General features: G+C 49.8%; 1 protein-coding gene across 1 annotated transcript in view; it reads left to right on the top strand.

Annotated features, from left to right (window-relative positions):
- LOC144610637 (uncharacterized) overlaps positions 1–7981 on the top strand; it is a 12005-nt gene extending 4024 nt beyond the window's left edge. The window contains exon 2 of the mRNA XM_078429494.1: positions 5697–7981. Within this exon, the coding sequence (XP_078285620.1) occupies positions 5768–7456 (1689 nt within the window). The 5' untranslated portion in view covers positions 5697–5767 and the 3' untranslated portion in view covers positions 7457–7981. The remainder of the gene's footprint in view (positions 1–5696) is intronic.
- Positions 7982–10550: the final 2569 nt, after the last annotated feature.

Below are 10550 nucleotides of genomic sequence, written 5' to 3'. Positions count from 1 at the left end.
ATAAAGAATGCGTTTACGTTTAATCAAATTCCAGTAACCAGCAAGCAGTCTTGAACTATTATCTGAAAATAACTGCAGATGCTGGTACAAATCGATTTATTCACAAAATGCTGGAGTAACTCAGCAGGTCAGGCAGCATCTTGGGAGAGAAGGAATGGGTGACGTTTCGGGTAAAGAAGGGTCTCGACCCGAAACGTCACCCATTCCTTCTCTCCCGAGATGCTGCCTGACCTGCTGAGTTACTCCAGCATTTTGTGAATAAATTGAACTATTATCGACCTCATTGGAGGTCGGACCTCGGACTATCTTTGATCAGACTTTACTGGCTTTATCTGGCACTAACTGTTATTCACATTATTCCCTTTATCACGTATCTGCGCACTGTGAATAGCTCGATTATAATCATGTATAGTCTTTCAGCTGACTGGTGAGCACACAGCAAACGTTTTTCACTGTACCTCGCTCGGTACACGTGACAATAAACTAAACTCAACTTGATCTCCGTTCCCTTTGACCGCTTGTTTTCACACCTCACCCTTCCATATCTCTAAGTCTCCCTCGCCCTTGTCTCTCAGTCTGAAGCAGGGTCTCGACCCAAAAAGTCACCCATTCCTTCTACCCTGAGATTTTGGATGTTTAAATGTTCTCTAGCCTTCTCTGGCTTCCTCCATATTTGGGCTCCAACCAGAAACGTCACCCGTTCCTTCTCTCCAGAGATGCTGCCTGACCCGTACAGTTTTGGTCTCCGAATCTATTGCGTACAGTTTTGGTCTCCTAATCTGAGGAAAGACATTCTTGCCATAGAGGGAGTACAGAGAAGGTTCACCAGATTGATTCCTGGGATGGCAGGACTTTCATATGAATAAAGGCTAGATAGACTCGGCTTGTACTCGCTGGAATTTAGAAGATTGAGGGGGGATCTTATAGAAACTTACAAAATTCTTAAGGGGTTGGACAGGCTAGATGCAGGAAGATTGTTCCCGATGTTGGGGAAGTCCAGAACCAGGGGTCACAGCTTAAGGATAAGGGGGAAGTCTTTTAGGACCGAGATGAGAACGTTTTTTTTCACACAGAGAGTGGTGAATCTGTGGAATTCTCTGCCACAGAGGGTAGTTGAGGCCAGTTCATTGGCTGTACTTAAGAGGGAGTTAGATGTGGCCCTTGTGGCTAAAGGGATCAGGGGGTATGGAGAGAAGGCAGGTACGGGATACTGAGTTGGATGATCAGCCATGATCATATTGAATGGCGGTGCAGGCTCGAAGGGCCGAATGGCCTATTAATGCACCTATTTTCTATGTTTCTATGACCCGCTGAGTTACTCCAGCATTGTGTGTAGTTTAGACTCAAAAACAGTTGAAACAGTTTGTAGGGAAGTGTAAGTGTGCGGGGATCGCTGGTCGGCGCGGACTCGATGGGGCAAAGGGCCTGTTTCTGCGCTGTGTCTCTAAACTAAACCAAACGTGGTATGTAAGCTTCCCTCTGTGCTCCTGTTTCACAGGACGGAGGGAGTTGCCGCTGTCTAAGGGAGACGTCCTTTCTCGCTGAGATTCCCAGGGCTTAGCACAGCTTGCAACAGCTGAGGTTTACATAATAGATTAGACTGTGGTGTAGTAACCCAATGGAGGAACCTCGACTTCCTGAATGTTAAATAACACCAAAGAAGGGAAACGCGTGCTAAAGATGCTGGGGGGGTGGGAGGGGGGGAACACTGTGCCTCACAGTACCGCCCCAGTTCACACCGGGGACAGTGGTAACACACACTCAGACACACATATACAAACACACATGCATGCACAGACATACACGCACACCACACACACACACATGCACGCACTGACACGCACCACACACATACCGCACACGGCACACACACACGCACGCACACCACACACATACATGCACGCACTGACACGCACCACACACACATGCACGCAAACACACGCACACCACACACATACATGCACGCACTGACACACGCACACGAACACCAAGCACACACAGAAGGATATTCTTGCTATGGAGGGCGTGCAGCGTAGGTTCACTAGGTTAATTCCCGGAATGGCGGGACTGTCGTATGTTGAAAGGCTGGAGCGATTGGGCTTGTATACACTGGAATTTAGAAGGATGAGGGGGGATCTTATTGAAACATATAAGATAATTAGGGGATTGGACACATTAGAGGCAGGAAACATGTTCCCAATGTTGGGGGAGTCCAGAACAAGGGGCCACAGTTTAAGAATAAGGGGTAGGCCATTTAGAACGGAGATGAGGAAGAACTTTTTCAGTCAGAGAGTGGTGAAGGTGTGGAATTCTCTGCCTCAGAAGGCAGTGGAGGCCAGTTCGTTGGATGCTTTCAAGAGAGAGCTGGATAGAGCTCTTAAGGATAGCGGAGTGAGGGGGTATGGGGAGAAGGCAGGAACGGGGTACTGATTGAGTGTGATCAGCCATGATCACATTGAATGGCGGTGCTGGCTCGAAGGGCTGAATGGCCTCCTCCTGCACCTATTGTCTATTGACACACACTCAGACACACATATACAAACACACATGCATGCACAGACATACACACACACACGCACACCACACACATGCATGCACGCACTGACACACATGCACACGAACACCAAACACACGCACACAGACACGCACACTCAGACACACATACACATGCATGCACAGACATACACACACACACACACACACATTCACACACACACGCACAAACACACGCACACATGCACAGACACACACGCGCACACACACGCACACACGCACACTGACACACACACACTGATGCCCTCACACACATACACTCACACAGACACACGCACACTCATATACAGTCACACACACTCTCATACAAACACATACACACTCACACACTCCTGTAGCTGTACGCACACACACACACACACGCACACACACTGTATATTCCACACCAGCCATTCCCTCATGTACACACACACACACATACTGTGTATTCCACAAACTCCTGTAACAGCCACACTCAGACACTATTTTCACACACCAGTTCCAATAACACGCACACTCTCACATGCGCACGCAATCTCTCACACAAACTCCCAACCTTTATTTACAATACTCTCCTTGACACTGACATTCCGTCATCAGAATCTTATAGACGAATGGGAGGACGAATTGAATCAATTTATAATGCAAGATATATGGGATGAAAGTTTACAACATATACATCAATGTTCATTGAATACTAGACATTCCTTAATACAATTTAAAATAATACATAGATTACATTATTCGAAGACGAAATTAAATAGGATTTTTCCTAGTATCTCTCCTATTTGTGATAAATGTCAATTTCAAGAAGCTAATTTAACTCATATTTTCGTAACTTGTATAAAAATGCAAAACTTCTGGTTGGAGATTTTTAAAATAGTTTCTAAAGTTATTAATAAAAAATTAGATATGGACCCAAAATTAATTATATTAGGATTATCAGAACATACTACAAATTTTACAGTAAGTCAGGCACATTTTCTTGATTACAGTCTAATAACTGCGAAAAAATTAATACTTAAATTTTGGAAAAAACCAATAACCCCCACAATTAAAATGTGGACTACGGAAATGACAGAGACCCTGCATTTGGAAAAAATAAGGTTTGCCTTAATCGACAAACCTGAGTTATTTTTAAAAATATGGTCTCCATTTATTGAATTTTTAGAAAAGTAAATGGGTTTGGCACAGGACTAGAATAAAATTTTTAAATTAAAAGTCGAAACTTGAGTTAGGGGTTGGATGTACAACTGTGGTTATTGTCTCCCGGATCTACTCCCTTTAATTTTTATTGTTAGATCCTTTTTTTTAACCTTCTTATTCTCTTTCCCCAAGTTTATAGTTTTTTTATTTTTATTTTTACTTTCTCTCTTCAAAAATTTAAAAATTGAAGCTATGTAAGAACTTTGTAACAAATGTGTTTTTTCTTATTTCTATTTGTACATATGCTTTTCAAAAAAATAAATAAATAAATAAATAAAAACATTGGGAACATGTTTCCTGCCTCTAACGTGTCGAGCCCTTTAAGATCCCCTCTCATCAAAATTCCAGTGTTTCAACATACGACAGTCCCGCCATTCCGGGAATTAACCTAGTAAACCTACGCTGCACGCCCTCAACAGCAAGAATATCCTTCCTCAAATTTGGCACATCGAACAAATGAATGAAAGATATGCAAAAAGCAACAATGGTCAAGGAAAGGTGGAGCCCACAATGGTCTGTTGTTGGCTCTGGGGTAGGTGATAACGAGTTATACAGGCAGTGCGACTCAACAGGACACCAAAACCCTTACCTCTGATGGATTTAAAGTTTCAGAGTTACAGCACAGAGGGTCAATGACCCTAAAATCCCGCACGTCTTTGGGATTTGGAAGGAAACCAGAGCACCTGGAGGAAACCCACGTGGTCACAGGGAAAGCATGCAAACTCACTCATCTGAAATCCAGGCTACAATAACAAGTGTAATCACGCTGATACACTGGTAGTGTGACCCTGCTGTACAGGTACACATGTAGTTTGATGTAAAGGTCCAGTGATATTGATCCATAACGTCGGACATAGTCAGACACAGGTAGCTGTGCTGACACAGGTGACATTTACTAACACAGGTACGATTGTGCGAATCAGGGAAGTAGTTAGATTAGATTAAAGTAGAGGTAGAGCCACTGCCTCACAGCGCCAGAGGCCTGGTTTCAATCCTGACCTCGGGTGCTGTCTGCATGGAGTTTGCATGTTTTCTCTGTGATCACGTGGGTTTCCTCCAGGACTTCTGGTTTTCCCCCACGCTCCAAAGACGTGCGGGTTAATTGCCCCTCGTATGTCGGGAGTGGATGAGAAAGTGGGATAACATCGAAGTAATGTGAATGGGCGATCGGTGGTTGGCGTGGACCCGATGGGCCGAAGGGCCTGTTAAATCTCTCAAAAACTTTGTTCCTCTCTTCACAGATGCTGCCTGACCTGTTGATTTTTTTTCAGGTCTCCAGCGACTGCAGTTTTTCCTTCCCTTGTCTCATCGATGGATAATCAGTAATATTGATCCACAGGTGGAGTTGCACTAACACACAGGTGCAGTTACACCAATACACGGGTAAATCTACCCTCAGACTGACACAGTTAAATTGCATGTTGGACATTGAGGTTATAATTGAGGGCAGCACGGTGGCGCAGCGGTAGAGTTGCCGCCTTACAGCGAATGCAGCGCCGGAGACTCAGGTTCGATCCTGACTACAGGCGCCATCTGTACGGAGTTTGTACGTTCTCCCCGTGACCTGCGTGGGTTTTCTCCGAGATCTTCGGTTTCCTCCCACACTCCAAAGACATAGGTTAATTGACTGGGTAAATGTAAAAATTGTCCCTAGTGTGTGTCGGATCGTGTTAGTGTGCGGGGATCGCTGGGCGGCGCGGACTAGGTGGGCCGAAGGGCCTGTTTCCGCGCCGTATCTCTAAATCTAAAATCTAAAAAAAAAAATCTAAAAAATGACTGCCTTACTTTATAAGCTCGACACAAATTGCTGGAGTAACTCAGCGGGTCAGGCAGCATCTCTGGAGAGAAGGAATGGGTGACGTTTCGGGTCGAGACCCTCCCTTCTGACTGAATTCTCCTGTCACATGAATGTACGAGCCAATGTGTGTTAAAGTCCATGTGCTTTGTGTTCCTCTCAGGTCTACTGAAGGAGGGTGTCTCCACTCCCCAAAGCCAGGGCGCACGTTGGTGAATTAGCGCGAAGGCCCCCATGGAATCGGGCTACTACTCCGAGATGGAGAACGTGGATTCGGCCTCGCCGGACGCTGCCGACCCCCACGGGCAGGAGGGGCCACCGAGGAGCAGGGGGGTCCGGGGCCGGACGGGCGGAGCCGGGGGCCGGCGGAAGCGGGAGTTCATCTCGGACGAGAAGAAGGACGCCAGCTACTGGGAGAAGCGGCGTAAGAACAACGAGGCGGCCAAGCGGTCGCGAGAGAAACGGCGCATCAGCGACCTGGTGCTGGAGAACCAGGTGCTGGCGCTGAACGAGGAGAACGTGCACCTCAAGTCCGAGCTGCTGGCCCTGAAGCTGAGGTTCGGACTGATCACCAGCGCCTCCTACGCCGAGCAGAGCCGCCAATTGTCCGCGGAGACGGGCGGCCCCTTCTGCCCCGCCTACTCCAGCGCCCCCACCCTCCTCCTCCAGTCCGACTCCTCGGAGGCCGAGCACTCCAGCCGAGGCAGCGGCTTCACGCCCATCAGCAGGTACTCTCCGCGAGGCTCCCTCTCCGACGTGTCCAACACATCGCTCAGCGCGGGCACCAGCCCCGAGCCCACCGGGCAGGCCGACACCAGGCACCGCCAGGACCCAGCGGACAGGGACGTGATGGGCGACATCACCGAGGCCATGAACGTTCAGGTGGTCTACGGCCTGTCCGAGCCCGCGGCCTTCTTGAGGGGCTACGATGAGATCGAGCTCGTCGGCTACAAAGAGCCGGCCAAGGGCAACCTGTTGGCCAGGGACATCATTCAGTACGGGACCCTGCAAGTGGTGGACCCTTATCCCGCCCGGCGGAGGGATTGCACGCCCCCCTTGGGCCAAGGCGAGCTCGGGGTTAACTCAACGCTGAGACCGGGGCGAAGTCCTAACGCCAACCCACTCGCTGTGGAAAGGCAGCTCCTGGCTCCTTCTCCCAGCGAGGCCGCCCAGCGGTACGGTGGTGAGATGGTGCCCACAACGGCGCCAGGCTGTGCCCTTCCCAGTCAGCGCCCCGTCCCAGAGGACCCAACCTGCGGGCGGCCAGCTGGCACGGAGCGGGCAAATCCCCGCCACACCCAGCTCACGGCCAAGATGGCGGAACACATCGAGGTTCAGAGGCCAGATGAGGTCCCGCCTCCTCACGACCTCTCCCCGAATGTCACCATTGGGAAGCAGGAGGTGGTTCGATGTGGCCTTGTTATCGAGGTGCCACCAGCCGACCCCGCCCATGTGGACAAGGTATCAGACGTCACCCTGTCAGAAGGCTCGGACAGCGACTGCCAAGACAGGGCGGACAGGCAAGGCCGTGTCCCTGAGGCCCACTCTGACCCCAGCCAAGGGTGCAAGAGAATGGCCCTGCCTCACAAGCTTCGCCTGAAGCTCCGCTCCATCCAGGGCAGCGAGCCAGAGAGCGGGCCTGACCATCGAGGCCACGCCGCCCCTCTGCCGCGCCAACGCGGCCTCCATCGCAGTGGATGCATCGTGAAGAGTTGCGATCCGGCATGCGGGAGGGGCGACCGGTGGAGTGAGTCGGGACCTCTAGCTGCTGAAAGGTGGCAGTGGCAGGGTGGGCTTCCAGGGCAGTTTGAGGAAGACGCTCGCAAAGGCTCCACGACTCTCCCGAGATCCATGGATCCTGGCCACCACACTGTCAACACAGCTGGCTACAAGGACCTTGAAGGGAACACCATGGTCAACTGAGGAATGTCCACTCTATGAGAGGAACAATGTTACCAGGTCCACACATGGAGAGATGGGAAGGAAGGTGAGAGTTCGGTCTGACTGTCCGAGACTGCTACGATGTCTCTCCATGAAGGGATTATCTCCCTCTTTGCCGAATAGCAGCGTGATAATGTTCAAGGATGATCATGGACACATCCCAACACTGGAGTTGCTTTCTGGACAAGAGATGATGGTACATCCATATCCTTTGACCTTTCAGGGATTCACTCACACCAATCGGGTTGCAAGATGTAAAATGAGCCAACACCCGCCTTGGCCATGTTCTGATGGAGTCGTTGTGACCCAGAGGTGATGCAGGAAATCTCACTGGGCGGTGGACTACCTGGACCCTTGTGTCCAACCAGTTTGTGGTCAGATCTATAACGATCTAAATCCAAAACCAGCAAGGCCTGTGTGTTGAGGTGTGAACTCTGTGTGTAATAGTCTGTACACTGTCCGTACTTGTCCCACCTGTCACTCCTGTGGGTCAGTTTGGTTCGTTTAGCTTTGGTTTAGAGATACAGCGCGGAAAAAGCCCTTCGGCCCACCGAGTCCGCGCTGTCCAGCGATCCCCGCACACTAACACTATCGTGCACACATGCACTAGGGACAATTTACAATTTACCGAAGCCAATTAAACTACAAACCCGTACGTCTTTGGGGTGTGGGAAGAAACCAGAGCACCCGGAAAACCCACGCAGGTCACGGGGAGAAGGCACAAACTCCGTACAGACGGCACCCGTAGTCAGGATGGAACCCGGGTCTCAGGCGCAGTAAGGCAGGAACTCTACCACTGTGCCGCTGTGACCTCCTAGGGTCAGCTAGGGGTTCTCCAGGGTTAGCTGCCAACTCTCCATTCTACCTTCCCACAGGCAGCTTGGGCCAACCTGAGCTTGCGATTTCCCCCTCTGTTCCACAGCATAAGGTTGTGACAATAGAGAGATACTTTGTCCCAACTAGACCATGCCGACCGACATGCCCCATCTACACTAGTCCCCACCTGGTTGCATTTGGCCCATATCCCTCCACACCTGTCCAAATGTTTCTTAAACCTCGCCATGGTCCCTGCCTCAACTACCTTGTCCCAAAGGCGTGCGGGTTTGCAGATTAATTGGCCCTCTGTAAATTGCCACTATTGGATGAGAAGGTGGAAAAACATCGAGTGGGTGATCAATACACTGTATACACTGGAATTTAGAAGGATGAGAGGAGATCTTATCGAAACGTATAAGATTATTAAGGGGTTGGACACGTTAGAGGCAGGAAACATGTTCCCAATGTTGGGGGAGTCCAGAACAAGGGGCCACAGTTTAAGAATAAGGGGTAGGCCGTTTAGAACGGAGATGAGGAAAAAACCTTTTCAGTCAGAGAGTTGTAAATCTGTGGAATTCACTGCCTCAGAAGGCAGTGGAGGCCAAGTCTCTGAATGCATTCAAGAGAGAGCTAGATAGAGCTCTTAAGGATAGCGGAGTCAGGGGGTATGGGGAGAAGGCAGGAACGGGGTACTGATTGAGAATGATCAGCCATGATCACGTTGAATGGCGGTGCTGGCTCGAAGGGCCGAATGGCCTCCTCCTGCACCTATTGTCTATTATCTGTGTGGGTTTTCTCCGAGATCTTCGGTTTCCTCCCACACTCCAAAGACGTACAGGTCTGTAGGTTAATCGACTGGGTAAATGTAAAAATTGTCCCTAGTGTGTGTAGGATAGTGTTAATGTGCGGGGATCGCTGGGCGGTGCGGACTCGGTGGGCCGAAGGGCCTGTTTCCGCGCTGTAGCTCTAAATCTAAAAAATCTAATGATCAGTGTGGACTCATGGGTCTGAAGGGCCTGATTCCATGCTGTATCTCTGAACTAAACCAAATCTCTTCCGCACCCTCTCAAGGGCTTTCACCACCATCTTGAACTTGTTGACAAGCATTAGACGTGTTTTGCACCACTTCAGATCTTTGTATATGAATCTCAGGGTCCCAGCCAGTCTCCCAATGTGTCCCGCCATCTTTCCAATCAGGTTCACCACTCACCGATCAGGGATAGGCACAAAATGCCGGAGTAACTCAGCAGGACAGGCAGCATCTCTGGAGAGATGGAATGGGTGACGTTTCAGGTCGAGATGCTTCTTCAGACCGAATTGAGGAGTTGTTTCTCCTTCATTGTTCTCGTTGTTATATCTGCACAAACCATGGAACATCTTCAAGTCCACCTCCACAGATGTGTGCGTTGAAGTGGAGGTGCTGTGTTGGGGAGATCAGGAGCCGAGAAATCTCTCCCCCAACCAGTCCATCTTCAACTAATTGTAGAAACAATGAACCGTGGATGCTGGTTTACAACAAAAAAAAAGACACAAAGTGCTGGAGTAACTCAGTGGGTCAGACAGCATCACTGGAGAACATGGGTAGCTGATGCTTTTGGGTCAAGCCAATCTGGAGACTAAATATTTTAAGCCTTTAACTATGCACTGTGAACGGCTTGGTTGTATTCATGTCTAGTCCTTGACTGGGTAGCATGCAAACAAAGTTTTTTACTGTATGTCACCACATGACAATAATAAACGAACCTAGATTGCAGGGCGGCACGGTGGCGCAGCGGTAGAGTTGCTGCCTCACAGCGCCGGAGACCCGGGTTCCATCCCGACTACGGGCGCCGTCTGTACGGAGTTTGTACCTTCTCCCCGTGGGTTTTCTCCGAGACCTTCGGTTTCCTCCCACACTCCAAAGACCTGGAGGTTTGTAGGCTAATTGGCTTGGTACAGATGCAAAATTGTTCCCGGTGTGTGCAGAATAGTGTTGGTTGGTGTGTGGGGATCACACGCTGGGCAGTGATGCAGTGGTTGTGGAGCTCACCGGACGGAGCGCCACTCCTTCACCTCTGTAAAACAAAGGCAAAATAAACAGCGTGGAATTTTAACTAGGGGCGGATTTAACAGAGGCCACTCCAGCACCAGTGACAGCTTACAAAATTAGCACTGTAACACTGCTAGTGTGCAGGATAGTGCTACTGACTGAGGTGATGGTTGCCCTATGCTGAACGCACCATGGGAACTACACTCGGCCCCCTGCAGGACCTGTACATCA

The sequence above is a fragment of the Rhinoraja longicauda genome, chromosome 37 (assembly GCF_053455715.1).
Source record: "Rhinoraja longicauda isolate Sanriku21f chromosome 37, sRhiLon1.1, whole genome shotgun sequence".
Taxonomy (NCBI): Eukaryota; Metazoa; Chordata; class Chondrichthyes; order Rajiformes; family Arhynchobatidae; genus Rhinoraja; species Rhinoraja longicauda.
The sequence above is the reverse complement of the archived record's forward strand: the minus strand, read 5'-3'. Positions and strand labels throughout refer to the sequence as shown.